This window comes from Parambassis ranga, chromosome 13, assembly GCF_900634625.1.
Source record: "Parambassis ranga chromosome 13, fParRan2.1, whole genome shotgun sequence".
Classification (NCBI taxonomy): Eukaryota; Metazoa; Chordata; class Actinopteri; family Ambassidae; genus Parambassis; species Parambassis ranga.
The window spans coordinates 13,091,049-13,112,436 of record NC_041033.1 but is presented as its reverse complement, the minus strand read 5'-3'; the positions used below and the strand labels follow the sequence as shown (position 1 = coordinate 13,112,436).

General features: G+C 41.4%; 2 protein-coding genes across 5 annotated transcripts; both read left to right on the top strand.

Annotated features, from left to right (window-relative positions):
• Nucleotides 1-4,467: 4,467 nt before the first annotated feature.
• LOC114445458 (uncharacterized) lies at nucleotides 4,468-6,460 on the top strand. The gene is made up of 10 exons (XM_028420530.1): nucleotides 4,468-4,596; nucleotides 4,678-4,983; nucleotides 5,058-5,102; nucleotides 5,187-5,222; nucleotides 5,300-5,416; nucleotides 5,516-5,540; nucleotides 5,634-5,674; nucleotides 5,754-5,795; nucleotides 5,874-5,986; nucleotides 6,164-6,460. Exons 1-10 carry the CDS (start codon nucleotides 4,551-4,553, stop codon nucleotides 6,293-6,295), a joined length of 903 nt encoding a protein of 300 aa, XP_028276331.1. The 5' UTR covers nucleotides 4,468-4,550; the 3' UTR covers nucleotides 6,296-6,460.
• Nucleotides 6,461-6,530: 70 nt separating this feature from the next.
• On the top strand, nucleotides 6,531-21,013 carry nrgnb (neurogranin (protein kinase C substrate, RC3) b). 4 transcript variants are annotated; one of them, XR_003671645.1, is made up of 8 exons: nucleotides 6,531-6,610; nucleotides 6,734-6,915; nucleotides 7,001-7,080; nucleotides 13,137-13,180; nucleotides 13,658-15,791; nucleotides 18,971-19,172; nucleotides 20,315-20,427; nucleotides 20,598-21,013. XR_003671645.1 is itself a non-coding variant. In XM_028420528.1 (7 exons), the coding sequence occupies exons 2-7, from the start codon at nucleotides 6,762-6,764 to the stop codon at nucleotides 20,336-20,338; spliced, it is 2,592 nt and encodes an 863-aa protein (XP_028276329.1). In that variant the 5' UTR covers nucleotides 6,531-6,610; nucleotides 6,734-6,761; the 3' UTR covers nucleotides 20,339-21,013. The 4 variants fall into 4 exon arrangements, 2 of the variants coding, with proteins under 2 accessions (XP_028276329.1, XP_028276328.1); XR_003671646.1 differs by having other exon boundaries at nucleotides 18,971-19,126; nucleotides 20,598-20,626; XM_028420528.1 differs by having other exon boundaries at nucleotides 18,971-19,126; nucleotides 20,315-21,013.
• Nucleotides 21,014-21,388: the final 375 nt, after the last annotated feature.

The following is a 21,388-nucleotide window of genomic DNA, read 5'->3' as shown; positions in this document are numbered from 1 at the left end:
GCGCAGAGGAGATGTACTGACTGCACAGCACATATAACACCAGCTTAATCCTGCAGTTTAACCTATGCAGAAAATTCTTTTATACTTATCATCATCATTCTCACATCTTAAGGCAATTATGCTGCTTACGGTGGGCAAGGTGAAGGTTTAGACGTGCCCTGCTGACAGACTGAGCCTTCAGGACAAATCAAGCAGTCTTCTCTGTGTCTGTTGCCCATTTGGATGCTGTAAGTGCCCACAGGGCAGGGAAACTGGGTGCCATATGCAGTCCCTGGTGATGCAACATTGACATTGTTATATCCACATGAATGACTCATGATTACAGCTCTGGAAGAGAAGGCGGATCTTATTTTATGAAATCACTTTCACATGGAATGCTGCATTTAGCCTTTAGCAGCTTGCAAAGTAAAGTGTTTCATTTAAAAGATCATTTTAGCAATCAAGAATGTATTCATCTAGAAACAACACATATTGCTAATTGCGTCACACTCATGTTTACCTTCGGGACAGTAGTGCCCAGAGCTGCACCGACCCGACGGAGCTCCAGACCCGGCCAAACAGTACCAGCCCTGTGGGCATGGCCGGCACTCATTTTCTGCTTCCAATCCACTCCGACTACTCCATGTCCCCACAGGACACTTGTACTGGGTGGGGAACATTGTTCCAGGTGGACAGTAATGTCCAGCAAAGCAGGAGAGCGGTGGTCTCTGGATACCACCAGTTCCTGATAACCCATAAATAATCATAATTAATACAACTCATTTCTATCACTCAGTCCTAAAAGGGAATAAAAAGTAAATTCATTTCTTCTGATACTATAAAATACCAAACAGTACTCTAAAAGGCCAACTGAACACATATATGAAATGTCACCCCGAAGACAGGCATATCGTGCTGGACACTGCTGGCACTGTGAGCGGTCAGTGAGGTCAGTGCGATTGCTCAGCGTCCCTGGTGGGCAGGCATTGGTCGGCGCATTCGGCTTCGAGGAACCAGGAGGACACACATATCTATCAAGATTCAGACCAGTGAAATCAGAGAGCAAAAGAAACTTTGACAGAAAATATTTTTTAGAATCTGAAGAGGTAACTGACCCCTGCATGCAGTCCACATCAGGGGCTCTCAGGGCCACCTGTGTGCAGGCCTTTCCTGCATAGCACTCTCTGCAGTCGGCCAACTCATCCTGACCCTCTAAAGGATTAAAGGAGCCTGGTGGACAGGGCACCGGGTCACTTGTCCCCGCAGGACAGTAGAAACCAGCTGGGCATTTCAGACAATCCTTCACACCTGGCAGGTACAATTATAGCACACTATAAACCTACTCTTTTACAAGTATAAGTCGGTTTCCTTTGAATCAGTTGAATTCTCATATTTTCTCTCCAGTCATCCATCATTTTTTCCTATAGTGGACTCACTGCTCCGGTTTTTTTTGTTGTTGTTGCTAAATTAGATGCTTTCTCTTTGCACTCTTGGCATCATCTGCTGCATTTTCTCATCCATAGATTACAGTACATCATGACAACCAAACAAAACATATTTTTATGTAATCACTAAGTTTACAGAAGAACTGTAAGACTACTCCAAACACTGAATTAACTTAATAAACAGCAAACTAGGCTTTACATATGACCTGTGTGTGTGTTTACGAACTCACTTATGGCTCCTTGATGAGGGGTGAAGGTGCCTGGAGGACATATCACTTCCTCCAAGGCGCCAGCAGGGCAGTATCTCCCACGGGCGCAAGGCAAGCCAGGACCCGATGAGCCTGTCGCACACAGAAATAAAAAAAAACAACTTGCAGTAACATTTTACCTCTAAAATCCATCTTTATTCCATGCTCTTTCTTCAAGTATAGAAGTATTTTTGTGTTGTTTTTTTTCAGCATTTGTTGCTCGCAGTGAGTGTATCAGTGCTAAGACTTACCTGCAGGACAGAAGCGTCCTTCTCTACATCTCTTGCATGCTGCCCTACTTGTCTGACCCAGTTGTTCCCCTGCTGTACCAGCAGGGCAAGGTGACCCATGAGGGGTGTCTGTACCCTCTTCACAGTAATAGCCCTGTGGGCACAGGAACTGGGAGGTGGGTCTCTGTGAGCTACCTTCCAGACAGTAAAACCCTAGAGAAAGATATTTATAGTTAATACCGTATGTGCAAAGCAATTAGCTGCATATGATCAATTTGTTAGGTTTAGGTTGGCATGTAAATTGATTGCTATGTGTAACATTAATATTAACATATGTACCTGCAGGGCAGATTGTGCAGTCTCTAAGTCTCTGGAGCCCTTCTTTAGGGCCATAAGTCCCAGCAGGACAAGGCAGACTTACACCTCCCACACAGTAATGGCCTAACACAAAGAAAACCATGTACAAATACATACAGGAGTAACCAAATCTGGAATGAAAGTGACGATATCCACCGATAAACACTAACCTGTTGGACAGATCACACAAGCCAACTCCTCTCTCGTGTCTTTGTAAGTTCCTGGTCTACAGGTGATGTGTTGACTGGATCTGTGGGCTGGTTGGCTCCACCGAGGGGCCACAGCACCCCCACACAGGGAGGAGGTGTTATTACAGCTATGGCACTGAGCCTGTCCAGGTGTGGAAGACAAACCAGTAGGACAGGGGAGAGGCTGAGACATTCCAATATCTGGACAATAAGTTCCTGCAGCAGACAGTGGACACATTGTAGGCACAAATAGGGACAAATTAACAGATTATATATCAAATACAATATGCCCATGGTCTTATATTAGTGCACTACCTGCTGGACACTGCAGACAATGGACAGTACACAGAGTGGAATAGGAGCCTGGGGAACAGTCATGACACTCTGTGTGATCTATGTTGGGCTCCTTGCCAGGGCCACACTGTAAGGCATGCATGTAAAGAGGCAAGAGACACATGGCTTAGGTTAATTTAACAATATATTTTTTTTTCTCTCTCATATACCACAGATATTTGAAGGAATTCAGACTTGGTCTCATTAATAATAACCTTGTAAGGAAAGCCAGAGGTGCAGACAGAGTCTACAGGGCAGGTCAGACAGTGTAGCACCCCTTCAGGTGAATGTTGCCCAGAGGGGCATAAACTAAGTGTCCCATTTGCTGGATCACATGCGAAGCCTGCAGGACACAACCTACAGTCCACTCTGTGCTCTGAACTGATGAGACCTGGAAAACAAGGCTGCAACAAAAAAAAAGAGTCAGGAGACTACACAACGTCTGTGAATCTGACTCATGACCAGAAAGTGAAGTATGCAATTTCTTTGACTTTCGAAGAAGGGCATGATCTAAAAATAAGATGACTTTATATCAACTGGTGTCCTTTACCTTGCAGTCACTGATACTGCTTTTTCCTGTGTAGAGGTTGAACGTTCCTGCTGGACATCTACCGGGAGCGGACACATTGCCAGGACAACTATTTGACAGGAATGAATCACAGTTAAGCAAAAACAAAGCCGGTGTTTATAGCAATATCTGTATATTGATGGTGCACATAAAACAATTAAATTATAAATGAAAATTCAAAGATGGTTGGCAACTTACAAATGACCTGTGGGACACTCTAAGCAGAGCTGGTGGGAGAAGTACTTCCCTTCTGGACATTCATAATTGTCTGCCTCTTCACTGTAAGGGAAGTCTCCACTCCCTTCAGATAGTTCTTATGAAAACAAATAAATGTCAAGAACATCATATATGACCTCATAAATAAAAACAAATATACAGTAAACTAAACTTTACAGTCACTGCTCTTACCTGAAGCAACCCCAGATTGTGTGAGCAGCAGAAAAATCCAAGGAGCTGCAAAACAGCATAAGTGCATTATTTTCCATGAGCACATGATCACAGACACTTTTTGGTACATTTTCATTAAAGTCTGCTTGGTCTGAGGCTACAGTACATGAGGGATTGTTTAGAGACATGAAAGCGAGAGGCACTCAGCCACTGAAAGTGAAACGAGCACGAAATGTGATTCCCAGCTGGTTGTTCTAGCTGACAGTGGTGCGCAATGTAACTGTATCCCCTACTTTTATAATGCATGAGCCTGTGAGAAAGCTAACCTAGATAGGGCCTCTGTTAGTGGATCGCCTTAATGATTTATGCTATCCATGTAAGTCATTAAGAGGTTATGAAGAGGAGAAATATTCAAGATGTTAAAAAAATAATTTCTTCAATTAATTATGAACCTAGTATTAAATGCTTTATCAGAAAATACACGTTTTGGTTGAGGATTTCAAAAATAAAAGAGGATTAATCAAAGTGTTGCAGCAGAGCTTTATTTAAATATGTTAGCATGACATTGGTGCATTTTGCATGTTGCCAGTATGCATTTGCAACTGAAATTTACTTTTGCAGGAAGTCAGTTGCAATAAATGGAAAGTTCTTATATATTTTTACACATCTCTGAATCCTGACCACTTCCTGTACTCTTTTACCAAAGAGAGGGAACATAGATGTGTGAGACATCTGCTGCTTTGTGCAGGTGCAAGCATCACCACACAACAAGAGTGCAAGATACATAATTTAATTGCAGGGAGCAGGGAACAAAAATGTTCTTAGTCCAACTGGCATTAGTCTTTTTTTGGGCCACACAAGGTAAAGTATGCTGTTTGGGCATCAATGTGTGAAATTATATTTGTACGATATTTGTGCATGTTCTCTTTTTTTTTTTTACAGATGTTGTGAGCTGCGTTGACTTAGATACACCCAGAGATGTCTTGACTGTAGCCTTGGGGGACTCTCTTACATTAAACTGCACGTACAACTGCGCCACTGGATTTATTCGTGGCTGTTGGAGCACAATGCCCAACAATGGATGTCAAGGTGACAAATCCAGCAATATCAGCTTTTGTACAGTGTCTCTTTCTCTCTCAAATGTGTCGAGTGAAGATCACGAAAAGAATTACACGTGCTACACAGAAGATACAGATGACCCTAAACTTCCACAAAAAACTGAGCGAATCATTTCACTTAAAGTTAAAGGTAAAAAAACACAGCTAATTTTTAGTTCTTTAGGAAGACCAGAAGAAAACATGTTTCGTTTTTGTTTTGTTCAGCTCCAACCATCCCAAACTGGACAATGGCCCCAAAGACTAAAAATTGTGAGTAAAAATACATTACACAGGTGCTATTGAACATGTTTTTGTGAACATTACTATTAATACACTGTGATCTACATTTCTCAGCGTCTCTTAATGCAAAGCCAGACGATTCAAGTGGAGGTGAGACAGAAACTGTGCTTAGGTAAAATCAGCTCTAATATAATCTAATTTTAACCATGTTGTTTCCATGTTAACAGGAGAATTTACTGGAATTAAAGTTTTGGCATCAGTTACTGTTATTGTGGCCATAGCTCTGGCAACACTGGCAGTGTACCTGTGTGTGAACCGAAACAGACAGAACTGGAATGGTAAAGGTGATTACAAGATACAGCAAAGTCATAAAAACTATTGCAGTAAAAATGATACACTGTTTACATCAGTAATATTGTTTGGATTATATTTTGCATTCATAGATGAGCCTGTTGGGTCCAGGCCAAAGTGAGTACTGTTGATTAAATCTCTGTTCATTTGTCTTAAATATTATAGTATTTTCATGATACCTTGTCAATTTTTTTAATCTTACTGTTTCAGCTCACCACAACCACCACACGCTGTCCACACACCAATGAAAGGTAAGCAGTTTAAAATGTCAAAAGTAAAAAGCAAGTGTCTCAGCTTATAAATACAGTCCTGTTATTAATTTTTTTACAGTGACGCAAAATGAACGGGTCAATCTGAGGATTCCTCTACCAGGTAAAAATTATCCATCAGTAAAGTTACCACCACACTTCACAGCACAGACTGATTAATGTAATTATTTCTTTGATCCAGAGAATGAGAGTGATACTGAAGTTCCTTACGCTGACATAATGATAACTGTTCGTGGTGTCAGCACACCAGAGCTCACTCAGGTTGGCTACTTGTCTACTGGAGACCAAAAAGAGGTGAGAGACAAGGATTCATGAAGGCATGTGTGTATTAGATTATATTCTTTCCTGTAATATGAGCATATTCTCTGTTGACCATGTGTGCCTGTGCTAATGAGCAAAAGTACTACTTTTAAAATGAAATGTTTGCACATTTCTAGGAGGGTTTTTCTAACTTTCTCTGTCTCCTTTCAGCGGTGGGGAGAGGATTCACGGTATCACCTGCAGGCCTCCCGTTCAGCTGACAGACTGCATGTGCCTCAGCTCAGAGAAGTCAGCCGCAAGATGAGCACCAACTCTGAGTATGCAGTCATCACATATGCCTGATGGCAAAGAAGAGGGGGAGCCATGTTTTTTATGTCTTTAAACGCTGTTTTGTAAAACATGTTTTCGCTGACGTGTATATTTTACTTATATATTGTTTACTCTGCGTGTGTTATTTCTGTGACGAGCATTTTCATTTACGTTCAATAAAGTCATTCATTTTGTCAATCTTGTGGCGTTTGAGCCTTCTCAGTATCCGTAGCTAGGAGCGTTGCTTGGAAACATATGTCAACAATAAATGTTGCTAGCTTACGCCTAAACACAAAAGTAGAATCAGAAGGTGGATACCACTTGCAAGTACGTTCAGGTAACAGGAAGGTAATTACGTGAGTTAATCTGTGTAAATCTCATTGTATATGAAGTTTAAGCGGCGTGGTCGCCATATTTGTTACAGACATTAAATATATGCTTTAGAAAGGTAACCTCTGGGCTTCACAACAGAACAAAGTGCTGTCACAGCCCCAGAAACATGGCGGTGCCTTTCTCCAACACTCACCTGCGCGTCCCACGTGGATTCGGTACAATCCTGGAGAGTTTAACGCGAGAAATCCTACGAGACCAACCGGAGAACATCCCTAAATATGCTGCACTGTACTTCGGCGCTCTTCTCAAACAAAGAGAAGGTAACTGTAACTTCATAGATAATAACTATGACACAGCAGCTGTTCATTGTTGTCAAATGTACGTTTTCTTTTTCTTACGTTCAAGAGAGTGGCAGGGACCCTGCTGAGAGGGCTGCTAAACTGGAAGACAGATTCTACAACGACCATGCGTTCAAGACTGCAAAGGTAACTAGAAAAGGGCATTTCCTGAAGAAAATGCAAGTTTGATTGCTGCAGCTGAAGCATTAATTGCTTTGAATGCTGATGTGAAGGATTGCTCTAAATTGCTGGAGAATCAGAGCAATTAGTCCATGGGCCAGATGAGATATCGGTACCACTCAAGGTGGCAAAGGTTGCTTATACTTTTTGAAAAGATACATGCCTGTAGTCAACATTTTGGTATGATAACCCTTCTGAAGTCACAGCTAAATTATGGTTATCAGCTGTTAAAGTTACCTTCCCCCGTTGAAAAAATGCATTTTTGACACAGGTCCATATCTTGGTATTGGCCCTTGTTAAGGACATAATTCAATGACCTATATTATTATGTTTGGTACAAACACTAAAATAATGGCACGACTCTAAGGATTCGGGAAATGTATAATTTACCCATATTATCTCATTCTGAGGGGGTGATTTTCAGCCTTATATCAGGTGGACAGTTATTCTCAGAAAGCAGACCAAACAGTGAGCAGACCAGATTCAGTGAGATTACACTCATTTTATCCATGTCTTCAAATCAATGGCAATACAGAATAATCATTTATCTCATAGTGAGGTTACAACTATACAACTTAAATAAGTTATTGTATTTACATATATGATATATTACTACATTGGGTAGTCTGTTTAATCTGTATGAAGTACAGTAATTGCACTAGCGAGATTCTTGCAAGCAGGGTGACCTTATCCCGTTACAATAGACTCATTTACCAACTTAACAATATAAATGTTATATTTTGAGCATTTTAAATGTAGTTCAGGTAGTTAAATATAGTCTACAATACAACTGAATTTAGCCCAGGAGCAGTTTATTCTGTGCTGGGATAGGCCAAACCTAAAAAATTAGCCCTACCAACAAGCCAACCTCAAATGGCAGAAACTAAAAAAACACTCCACAGAAGAATGGCTCAGCACAAGACTCAGCTGTTCACCTCCACCTCAAACAGAAAGGACACTCCTTTGAGGACAACAATGTCCACATCCTAGACAGAGAGGAAAGATGGTTTGAAAGAGGAGTCTAGGAAGCCATGTATGTTAAGCTGGAAAAACCTTCCCTTAACAGAGGTGGTGGCCTCAGACATCATCTTTCTACCACATACAATGCAGCTTCCATGCATTCCAGGAAGTTTCACTCCAAGTCACATGCACATGGCAGGGGCACAAGCACAGGTTTAAATTGTGATAGTAGACAGTTGTTGATGAAGATTCTCAGTCATCCAGGCCATAATACATAGAGAAGATTGAAGCAAGCCATCTGGACTTGTAGAGTTTTCTTGAAGACGTTTTGCTGCTCATCCAAGAAGCTGAACAACTCCGGATGAAGGTCATGTGGCTGTGACCTTCATCTCTCCACTGCCAAAGCACAGCTATCCAACCTCTCCATGGAAGAAAGGAAAGGCCTGCACTACAGTAAGACCAGGACATCACCATCTTAGCAGCAGACAAAGGAAGATGCACAGTAGTCCTCAATACACAGAACTTCTGCTCCAAAGTGACAGATCTCCTCACAGCCAAATATGAGACACTGAAGAGGGACCCCAATGGCAACTACAAGAAAAAATAGTCAGCTACCTACAGAAACTGGAGAAAGACCAAATCATCAACCACAAGCTCTACTTCCGACTTTATCCCAGGGAAGCCACTCCACGCCTGTATGGACTCCCCAAGAAGGACACACAAGGAAGGAGTCCCCCTCGGACCCATCGTCAGCAGCACAAACTCAGTCACATACAACGTGGCTAAGCACTTGGCTGAACTCCTGACACCCTGGTTGGGAACACACCACATCACATCCACAACTCACAGGACTTTGTGAACAAGGTGGAGAAGATCCAAATCGACCCAGACGACACCATGGTCTCATTTGATGTCACCTCCTTGTTCACCTGCATCCCTACATCAGAAGCCACAGAGATGGTAAGGAGATGCCTCACACAAGACCGCACACTCAAGGAAAGAATCAACCTCACGCCAGACCACATCTGTGACCTGCTGGACCTCTGCCTGACCACCACTTACTTCCAGTACAATGGGAACTTTTACAGACAGAAGCACGGCTGTGCGATGGGATCACCTGTGTCTCCTATTGTGGCCAACCTCTACATGGAAGAAGTGGAGAGAAGAGCCCTGAGTTCCTTTCCTGGAACCACCCCCACCCACTGGTTTAGATATGTGGATGACACCTGGGTCAAAATCAAGACCCATGAAGTGAAACGGTTCACAGAACACATCAAGGCAGTGGACAACAACATCAAGTTCACTCGGGAGGACACCAGGGACAACCATCTGGCCTTCTTGGACTGCACAGTAAACATTGAGGAGGACAATGTGGAAGTGTAGAGGAAACCCACTGACACGGACCAGTACCTGCTGTTTGATTCACACGAACCACTGGAACACAAACTGGGAGTCATCAAGACCCTGCAGCACAGAGCACAAACTGTACCAACCAACTCAGAGGGGAAGAAGAAGGAGCAACACCACATCTGGAAGGCCCTGCAAACCTGTGGCTACCCCAAGTGGGCACTCATTAAAGTCACAAAAACAAGACCCCCTAACAACAAGAAGGACAACAACTGATGGAGAAAGAACATCTCCATTCCATATGTGTCAGGAGTATCAGAGAAACTTCATAGGATCTTCAACAACGATGACATCACGGTCCATTTCAAACCACTGAGACACAAACTGGTTCACTGAAGGATAAAACTCCCAGGGAGAAACACGGCAATGTGATATATGCAGTCCAGTGCAGTGAGAAATGCTCTGATCTGTACATTGGAGAAACTAAACAACCACTCCACAGAAGAATGGCTCAGCACAGGAGAGCCACCTCCTCAGGACAAGACTCAGCTGTTCACCTCCACCTCAAACAGAAAGGACACTCCTTTGAGGACAACAATGTCCACGTCCTAGACAGAGAGGAAAGATGGTTTGAAATAGGAGTCTAGGAAGCCATGTATGTTAAGCTGGAAAAAACTTCCCTTAACAGAGGTGGTGGCCTCAGACATCATCTTTCTACCACATACAATGCAGCTTCCATGCATTCCAGGAAGTTTCACTCTAAGTCACATGATCACAGCAAGCTCACACCCAGCCTGCAGAGTTTATAGCATGCACTGCCCCCTTTGGCAAGTTTAGGCCTGACAGTGTCATGGATTGTTTTCAATCATCATCTGGAAAGACCAGGTGATGTCAATCTCAAAGGTTTTAAATCCCCAGACTGATCTGACCTTGCCCCAAAAATCAGCACCATGGGTTAGGGTTAACAGTTGTCTAGAAAACTGAAACTGAAAATAGTTAACGCTCACAAAGCAGAAGAAGGCTATAAGAAAATAGCAAAGCATATTCAGATGCCAATGTCCTCTGTTCGGAATGTAATTAAGAAATGACATCATGTCATCAGGAACAGTGGAAGTGAAAGCAAGATCTGGAAGACCAAGAAAAATATCAGACAGAACAGCTCGCAGGATTGTGAGAAAAGTCAAAACACACGTTTGACTGCACAATCCCTCCAGAAAGATCTGGCAGACACTGTGGTTGTGGTACACTATTCCACTGTAAAGAGATACTTGTACAAATATGGTCTTCATGGAAGAGTCATCAGAAGAAAACCTCATCTACGTCCTCACCACAAACCAAAAAACGTCCAAACCAAAAAAAGCGTTTGAAGTTTGCAAATGAACATATAGACAAGCCTGACGCATTTTGGAAACAAGTTCTGTGGACCGATGAGATTAAAATTCAAAAACTTTTGGCCAAAATGAACAAAGGTACGTTTGGAGAAGAAAGGGCACATAATTTAATAAAAAGAAATTTTGGATGGTAACTTGATGCCATCTGTGAAAAAGCTCAAGTTAAAGAAAGGATGGCTTCTACAAATGGATAATGATCCTAAACACACCTCAAAATCCATGGTGGATTACATCAAGAGGCATAAACTGAAGGTTTTGCCATGGCCTTCACAATCTCCTGAACTCAACATAATTGGAAAATCTATGGATGGACCTTAAAAGAGCAGTGCGTGACAGACAGCCCAGAAATCTCAAAGAACTGGAAGACTTTTGTCAGGAAGAATGGGCAAAGATACCTCAAACAAGAATTGAAAGACTCTTGGCTGGCTACAAAAAGCATTTATAAGCTGTGATACTTGCCTAAGGGGGCAGTACAAGATAATGACTCTGCAGGGTGCCCAAACTTTTGCAGACACTATTTTTTTCTGTTATTTTGAAAGTGTAAATGATGGAAATAAAAACTTTTTTGACATATTATAAGAATGACTAATCTGTAATTTGAGGGTTTTTTTGGAGATTTTTCCATATTTCCTTGGCTTCTTTATGCACATTAATACACATTTTTACCTGGGGTGCCCAAATTTTCGATCCCCACATATAAACCATGTTTCCCCAACAAGCAGTTAGAACTGATGAAGCTGCTTGGATGCGCAGCGAAACATCTTCAAGAAAACTCTACAAGTCCAGATGCTTTGCTTCAATCTTCTCTACGTATTATGGCCTGGATGACTGAGAATCTTCATCAACAACTATCACAATTTAAACCTGTGCTTGTGCCCCTGCCATGTGCATGGGACTTGGAGTGAAACTTCCTGGAATGCATGGAAGCTGCATTGTATGTGGTAGAAAGATGATGTCTGAGGCCACCACCTCTGTTAAGGGAAGGTTTTTCCAGCTTAACATACATGGCTTCCTAGACTCCTCTTTCAAACCATCTTTCCTCTCTGTCTAGGATGTGGACATTGTTGTCCTCAAAGGAGTGTCCTTTCTGTTTGAGGTGGAGGTGAACAGCTGAGTCTTGTGCTGAGCCATTCTTCTGTGGAGTGGTTTTTTAGTTTCTGCCATTTGAGGTTGGCTTGTTGGTAGGGCTAATTTTTTAGGTTTGGCCTATCCCAGCACAGAATAAACTGCTCCTGGGCTAAATTCAGTTGTATTGTAGACTATATTTAACTACCTGAACTACATTTAAAATGCTCAAAATATAACATTTATATTGTTAAGTTGGTAAATGAGTCTATTGTAACGGGATAAGGTCACCCTGCTTGCAAGAATCTCGCTAGTGCAATCAGTAATTGCACTAGCGAGATTCTTGCAAGCAGATACTTCATACAGATTAAACAGACTACCCAATGTAGTAATATATCATATATGTAAATACAATAACTTATTTAAGTTGTATAGTTGTAACCTCACTATGAGATAAATGATTATTCTGTATTGCCATTGATTTGAAGACATGGATAAAATGAGTGTAATCTCACTGAATCTGGTCTGCTCACTGTTTGGTCTGCTTTCTGAGAATAACTGTCCACCTGATATAAGGCTGAAAATCACCCCCTCAGAATGAGATAATATGGGTAAATTATACATTTCCCGAATCCTTAGAGTCGTGCCATTATTTTAGTGTTTGTACCAAACATAATAATATAGGTCATTGAATTATGTCCTTAACAAGGGCCAATACCAAGATATGGACCTGTGTCAAAAATGCATTTTTTCAATGGGGGAAGGTAACTTTAACAGCTGATAACCATAATTTAGCTGTGACTTCAGAAGGGTTATCATACCAAAATGTTGACTACAGGCATGTATCTTTTCAAAAAGTATAAGCAACCTTTGCCACCTTGAGTGGTACCGATATCTCATCTGGCCCATGGACTAAATTCAGAGCTTTGTATGCCTCTGTGTTTGTGTCAGCCTGTCACCATGGTCACAGCAGAGGAGACCTCAAAAACCACTCCAACTTTGAGAGCCTGGCGTGCGGAAACTTAAAATTCTGAATACAAGTTTGATAGTGCAGCATCTACTGAGAGTTTCAAGACTAAAATGGAGTCTGTAGCTTGAAATTTGAACATTTTGATAGTTGAATGGCTGAAAACTAACAAGAGTTTGATTGCCTAGCAACGGCAATCGAACTAATAATATGACACTGCTCTCATAATACTAATACTGACGTGTTTTTTTTTTTTAAGTTTACCCCATTTGTTGTTGTTTTTTTTTCCCCAGACTGGTCCTGAAAACGAAACAGTGACGAAGGCGACCATTTCCAGGTGAGTCTAATCTAATGTGCAGCCAGAAGTGTCAACAGGGAAGGAGGAAGTGAGCATGAGGGAAAGGATAGAGAAAAAAATTCAGTATTATTAAACTGAGGTAATTTGTGAGTTTTTTTAAGTTATTACAGTAACCACACTTGATGGAGGTGTCATTTTCCAGAACATGGTTATTGTATTTGTTGAAACAATGTTTTCAGATTTTATAAAGAAAATGCAGTGTTGTACTAATTTTATAGTCTCATGCTCTAACTAGGAATGGAGGCCAGAAGTAGCACAGAACGACAGCACAGTACTAAAAGCACTTTTATGTTGGCAGTGTCAAGGCCGAGAACAAAGGCTGATCTACTGCCAGCTGCAGGGAGACATTCGCAGGTTCCAGTCGACTGTTACAGATGCATTGTGATACTGTCCAAAAAAATATCACTGTTATTTTTCACTTTTTCGCATCAATTCATGTTTTTTTGCACTTCTTAGAGAAAAATCTGATGAATCTCCAACTGAAGACCAGTCAGTCCCAAATCTTTTCACCCAGCAACCTAATGTACCTGAAAAGGCTGCTTTATTTAAAAGCACAGAAGAAGAAAAAGAAGAAAAACAAACTATTAAAGGAGAACACATTTCATTGGAAACCGAAGAAGAATCAATCAATAGGATCCCAGTTGCAGATATACAGTCAGAGGAACTGAGTAACATAGACAAGGAGAAGGACCCAACAATAACTACACTTGATCAAGCTGACAGGTCAGCTAATGAAACCGATAGCAGCTCAGCTCCACACCAAAATATACCTCAGTCTGAGTCAGAGCCTGCTGACTTGTTGTCATACAGTGGGATTTCAGATGTGTGTGCTCAGGAGTTAGGAGTGGCAGAAGATGAGGAGGGTGATAAACAAGAAACTGCAGTTGTAGATGAGGAGATTGTAGACTCAGACGGAGAGGAAAATAAGCAAGTAGCAGAACCAGTGGACATCTTTCCGAATTCTGGTTTTGTAGATGTTGATGTGTGTGCCGCAGAGCTTGGAAAGCAAGAGAGACCCGTTAAAGGGGCCACTGCTGAGGATGACACAGTTGTTATGAAAGCAGGAGAAAGTTTCAAATTACAGCCTGGGGAAGAATTGTCACTGTCTGTATCTGAGATCACTGAGGGCACACAACAAGAAGCAGAACATCAGGCAGAAAAAACAAAGGAGGAGAAAGGAACAGGAAAAGCAGGAGAACGTTTCAAATCTCAACCTGGGGAAGAATTGTCACTGTCTCTATCTGAGATCCCTGAGGGCACACAACCAGAAGCAGAACATCAGGCAGAAAAAACAAAGGAGGAGAAAGGAACAGGAGAAGCAGAACATTTCAAATCTCAACCTGGGGAAGAATTGTCACGGTCTCTATCTGAGATCCCTGAGGGCACACAACCAGAAGCAGAACATCAGGCAGAAAAAACAGAGGAGAAAGGAACAGGAGAAGCAGAACGTTTCAAATCTCAACCTGGGGAAGAATTTTCACGGCCTCTATCTGAGATCACTAAGGGCACACAACCAGAAGCAGAACATCAGGCAGAAAAAACAAAGGAGGAGGAAGAAACAGGAGAAAGTTTCAAATCTCAACCTGGGGAAGAATTGTCACTGTCTCTATCTGAGATCACTAAGGGCACACAACCAGAAGCAGAACATCAGGCAGAAAAAACAAAGGAGGAGGAAGAAACAGGAGAAAGTTTCAAATCTCAACCTGGGGAAGAATTGTCACTGTCTCTATCTGAGATCACTGAGGGCACACAACCAGAAGCAGAACATCAGGCAGAAAAAACAAAGGAGGAGGAAGAAACAGAGAGTGAAGCTGGAGAAACATATAAAGGTCTAGCTCAAACTGAAGGTGGTTTAGATGGTAACATCATACCAAAGGAGAATTCTTTGGTTGGGATTAGCTTTAAAGAGGTTCCAGAGGCTCAGCAGACAACTGAAGTTGGGGAGAAACAGCCAGAGGATGAGAGTTCAGCAGAGGCCTTACAGACTGAAAAATTAGAAATGCAACAGAAAGAAGAGTCAGGGAAGCTCACTGCAACAGACCAAGACATATCTGATACACAGGAGCATGATAAACCTGATACTGATCGAGTAGAAAAGCCATCAAATATAATGAAAGAGAATATGGACACAAATGACCTTGATGATGATGAGATGGAAAAGGGTGTTAAAACAACCAGCTTATCAGATCAGCCCACCACCGAGGCAGAAAAAGCAAGCCAAGAGGATGAAACCGGTCACCAAAAGGAAGAGACACAGTCGAATGATCCAGACATTAAAGAAGATGAGAAGACAGAGCAAGTTAAAGAAGATAAGGAGGAAACATATACAGAAGGTGACAATGAGGTGGAGAATCAAGAAATTAATGATGGCGAAGCAGAAAATGATTCATCACAAGTTACCCAGTCAAACACAATGGCTGTAATGGAGGCAGAGAGTGAATCCTTTGAGGAAAGTGCACCACGTCCCGCAGAGAAGGACGAGGAGAGTCGGAGGACACTTGTGCAGTCACAGCCGGAGGATACAGCAGGAGAGAAAGAGGTCACATCAAAGGCAGCAGAGGAACCTACAGAAGGAATGATTGATTCTGAGGCAAGTAAAAAAATCTGCCCCCACTGTTCTACCGTTATTGATTGATATATCTTAAATATAAGAGAAGCATCCCCTGCACATATATCTGCAGCCTGGGGGTGAGTGTTTGAGACAGAGCTGGCTTTGCAAGGCTCTGTTTCCATTCCCCTCTCAGGTTGCCTATATAAATAAACCCTTCAAGGACTGATCAACAGTGGCCCTCATGTTTTTTCTTTTGTACTTAGGGGTGTTAGGTGATTGAAAACATCTCTCAAATAGTTCTGGAAGTCATAAAGTCACTCTTAAACTACATATGTCACTGAAAAACATCACATACGGAAGTTTCACTGTCATATTATTCAACATGGGCATGTGACAGGTGCTGTTCGGGGCCTTTGCACTGCTGCTTGCAAAAGAGCAGCTTTGTTAGAGTTAGATCAACTCTGCTTCCGGGAGCCACCACAGCCTGCACAGATTGAAACTTGATTTAGTAATCTATCACCATAAAAGGCCGACTAAACCATTTGTCTTGTGAGTTAGCCCTTAAACTTTTTTTTTAATGCTGTCACAGTTTGCCCCATCTGATTTGTCTGGACCAACAAGGCTCTAAACACACAGGGAGAGGGAGTGTAGGAAGGAGTACTGAGAGTGTTACCATGGTTACCCCTCACCATCCAGCTCTCTCTCTTTAGTGTCGTCATGGAATTAATAGGAGATGGTGATGCTGATAGTTGCTAGGCACCCTCTGTATCAGACATCTACCTTTAATAGCAGTTTCTAACTGACTCACATTGAGCAGTTAAACATCCCTTTCTGTATAATTATTTTTTTATTTCAGGTGAAACAAAGCAAACACAAACCTGTACAGAATATAGGACACAGTGACCCAGCAAAACAATCTCAGTATCTTTCTAACTTTTATGCCTTTACCCAGTTTACAAGTGTCCGAAGTGACATTTCTACACCTCGGTGATCTAAAGGGGGATAAATAGATACACTGCTGTTCAGGCTAATATGAGTAGATTAACTGTATAATCATTCATTATAGTGAGTATAATTAGGCGGTGGTTATCATTCCTACAAATTAACAAACTGCATTGATTGATAAAGCAAACTCATTGAAATTTGTCATGCGCATAACTTAACATATTGCCCGAGTGGTTAGCAAAGCAGCAGGAGAGCATTAATGTCAGAGATATAACTCAGATAAATGGATGTTTTCTGTTTCTACCTCTCTCTCTCTCTCTCTCTCTGTCTTGTCTCTGAGGCTGGCAGAGGAGTGTGGGCGGCCATACCAGCTGGGATCAGAGGGATGGAGAGGGCTGTTAGCTCACTCTGCCTCTAATAAATTTATAACACCTCCTGGTGTAAAACTGTCCAAGATGCTTACACAGTTTTATTTTTCACGCTATTAGTAGAATTAGAAAGTCAGCAATTATTGTTTAATGACCATCTGGTTTTTACATAGTATTTCTATGTTGGTCATCCAAGTTTGTAAGTGTCACACTGCAACTTGTGATTTTTTATGTTGTGGCTGTCACGTCTGGTATTTATATTCCAAGCGTATGATTTTCACTTGTAAAAACTACAAAACTAAAAAAACTTGAGAAACAGAAACACTTTATATTTTACTGATTTTGCTGAAGTTGTCCCTTCAGTGAACATTAAAAGCTGTTAAAGGTTTGTAACAGTAAAATGAACACAGTAGGTCAGCAACCTTAATGAGACTGAAAAGATGGAACACATGCTGTTATGGTTGTAGGAGGTCTCTCTTTCCCTCCCTCCCTCTCTTTTTCTCTCTCTCTCTTTTTCTCAGTGTATGTCTCTCTCTCTTTCTCCCTCACTCTGTGCGTGAGCGGGTGTTACTGAACATACAGTGATTGTTAAGAAGAGCCAGTGAGGCATCTGTATTATACCGGAGACACATTTACAGAGGGCTTTGCTTGGTCCACGTACAAATTGAGGCGCACAAACACATTAGGTCAACTCACCTGAAGACCGAAGTCGTCCCTGAGAGTCAGAAATGGACTGTCATAATGTAAGTAGGAGCTTCAGATTAACTTTTTTAAACAGATTTTATTATTATTTTTGTTAGGATGATGCACGTTGTGTATTGTTGTCTTTTGTGTGTTGATGTTTTTGTCCTTTAACTTTCATTAAGTGCATTTGTTTATTTATAGTTCTCACCAGACTTTTTTCCTATGAAAAGTGCTTTCATGCTGTGTGAATAATATTACATGGCATTTGCATCAGATGCATGTTTGAGTCTCCTCGAGCATGAGGACTCCTGAGGCAATAAATACAATAAGAGTCTGTGAGAAGGTGTGTTGACGAAATAAATAAATAAATCCAGCAGTGTATTTGTGCTGCTGAGAAAGAGCTGGATTGTGGCTGCTCACTGAGCAGTCAGACAGAGAGGCTAATGAATGCTGGCTGAACAGGTGGGTGGTCACACTCCTACACTGGAGGGGTTTCACTGGAGACATGATGCGCTGCTTCTTCACCAAGGTAGTGGGATGATGACAGTGGGATTGTTCTGTGGGCTGCCTTTGTGAGAAATGTCAGTCTGTTACCAAAAAACGAAAGCACGGGGTGTAGCTGATATGTGTTGGCCACACAATTTGAATAGGTGTTTACATAACTCGTCGGCAGTCCTGGCACCATTCCACTGACAGTTTGTGACAAGCCAGGGTTTTTTTTCTTTTTCCACCCACCCCATGTTTCCTTCGGGACGGTGGATTCTGTACTTTTGGTGTCTGAATGAGTGCCTGGTGTTGACTGCAGCAACATTTTTCGCTGGGTCATCTTTTTCAGCCAAAGTTGCAAAGCAAGAAGTTTTTTCATTTTATTTAAAACTATGAATTCAGTTGGTTTAAAATAGAGAGTTTATATGCAACAAATACACCCACGAAATATTTCTTTTGGTGATGATTAATTGTTGCTCAGTTTTTGTCTGCTAAATGTGAAGATCCATCGATTTTAAGCAGCCAAACAACCCACAGTGACAGTGGTAATTCACAATGAAACACACTGACTCAACCAGCAGTGTATTCAGAGTATGGTATTGGCCTCTTAATAACCCCATTGATGTCATATAATAAAGATAAGATCTTCTCCAAAGTGCTTAAAAAACAATTAACCAAATTTCTGATTCTCCCACTAGTGATTTATGAAGCAAACATTGTTGTTCCTCTTATCAGGAGGAGTGCAGCCGACCCCAGGAGGAGGAGGACATCATGGACATTCCGCTGGACGACCCGGAGGCTAACAGGGCAGCTGCTAAGATCCAGGCTGGCTTCCGCGGCCACATGACCCGTAAGAAGTTGAAGCCGGAGGACAAAGCAGAAGGGGAGGAGGTGAGCAGCACTGGGGATGTGCTCAACGGCAGCCAGGGGGACTCAGGTCAGTGGTGTAGGACCAAGGGATAAGACTAAGATCCATAATGTCATTAAAGAAGGCATTATGGGTAGTGACTGTATGGTAAGAGAGGAGCTGTAGCTATACTAGATGATGTAAGGTAAGTGATGGAGGATATAAACTACTTATTTGAGCGTTTGTCCCCTGGGTTTTAGAGTTTATATTGTCATTATAATAATATTAATATTAGAAACGATATTATGCAGAATGCAAAATTTGAGCATACTAGAAAGTTTTAAGGATGTCCTTCATGTTGTTTGTATTGTGGAAACAGATTTAACATTTTACACACTTGGAAAAGAATCCATTTAAAAGCTATATATAATTAATTACACAATTTATACCCCCTCATGGCTTAATCCATGTGTAATTAATGCAATACATAACTGAGTGGCTCACTTAATTACCCCATAGGGTCTCCCAGTAACACATTGTTAAATCATTCAATTAATTCTCCTTAAAGGGGCTGCGTAGCTGCATCATGTGATACACTTATGACACACAGGTTTTATTTTAGCACAAGCAAAGGTTGTTTTTCAGGCAACTGAGGAAAAAAAATGTAACATTTACATCAAATAATACATTCTTTAACCTGAACCACATCACCAAAAACACCTTTTCACCCTGTGAGATGAAGCTGAAATGTTCTGTTGGGACACAGTTGGCACAAGGGATCCACGTCATGTGACTCCACCTAACCCAGTTGCCGTCTGCCTTGGTATTCTTATGTAGGAGATGTATTTATAGCTCCAGGTGCATTAGGTGCAGTATATATGCTTCAAAGGGCCAGGCAGAATTAATGGACCTGTCGGACTGGAACCGAGCATCCCGAACACATCCCATCGGGGTAGACCCCCTTTTCAACACGGAAGTGCTCATCAGTTATGTCAGCCATCACAGAGTATAATATTATCGGCATCGGCACAATACTTTATACCTTATTAAATTCTGCATGTATAGAAATAGTCACCGAATTAAAAAGAGCTCAGTATGAAGTGTTTTTATTTTTCAGTAGACACAACCACAAGTAACCTTATAGTTTGCCTTTAACCTTGACAGAAGTGAAGGCAGTTCTTTCCAGGTTCTGCAGCGCTGCTCAACTATGTCTTGCCTATTTCTGTTTTTAGAGACAGGAAGATCGGGGGCAGTAGAGAGAGACGACACATCTGTGCCAGAACAGTGACGCCCCTGTCCTGACCTGGATGGAGAGAGAGGGAGAGAGAGAGAGAAAAGATGCAAGGTAGTGAGAGATGGCTGGCTTAAGCTGGCTAGGCTGGCTTTCAGGCGCACCTTTTTAACCCCAGGAGTCATTTTCTTTTTTCGACACAATTAGCAGTAGAAAATGAACCGTTTTTGAGGGTGTGTTATGTGAATTTTGTGAACTTTAACACTCCTTCTCTGCTTCTTCAGCAGCCTCATCAGTACGGATGTCTTTGACCCAGAATTTGCAACTCACTGCATGTACTTGTGAAACTTCTGGTAGTGTGCTAGTTTTTAGATGATGATCTGTGAATGTGAAAATGAATGTCCTCTAAAATGCTAAACAGGGCTTATTTTTGGATGGATCAGTTCCTACTGTCTGTGTATAAACCTTGTGTGCATCACTTTCAGTGATTAGTGGCTTGAATTATTTGTTAAGTTGCATTGTTTACCTGATGTGCTTGTATCTTGACTATTATTATTTAATATTTGACCTGCTTACAAAATGATTAAAGCATCAAAAAGAGAAGTAGCTATGTATGTTCAGTTTGTTTATTACGATCTGTTTTGATCACACGATAAGTAAGTTCTCCTCACATCTCCAAGCATTTTCTATAAATCTGATCTTCCAGAACAGTAAGCATGCAGTAATGATACTTTTTTTTCCAGATGCATTTGGTAGACACTGGTTTAATATGCTCTGTTGTTTTGTTGGTGGGTTTACTTGTTTGTTAAATCAGGTGTGTAGAATTTCTTTGTCAAAGTTTGCAGAGCCTTCATGCTTTAAGACTTAACTGAATAGTATCTTGCTGAACTTTGGTGTGGAATCATGGCATTACACTAATAAATCCACCTTAAATACACAGTGACATGTCTGTTTAAAACTTTATTAGTTGTCTAGCACATGAATAATTGATAATCTATGTGTTTCTCTTTAGTTTTATATTGATGATATTTTAGTTTAAATGACAGATTTGCACACGGTTACACTCTGTTTTCTT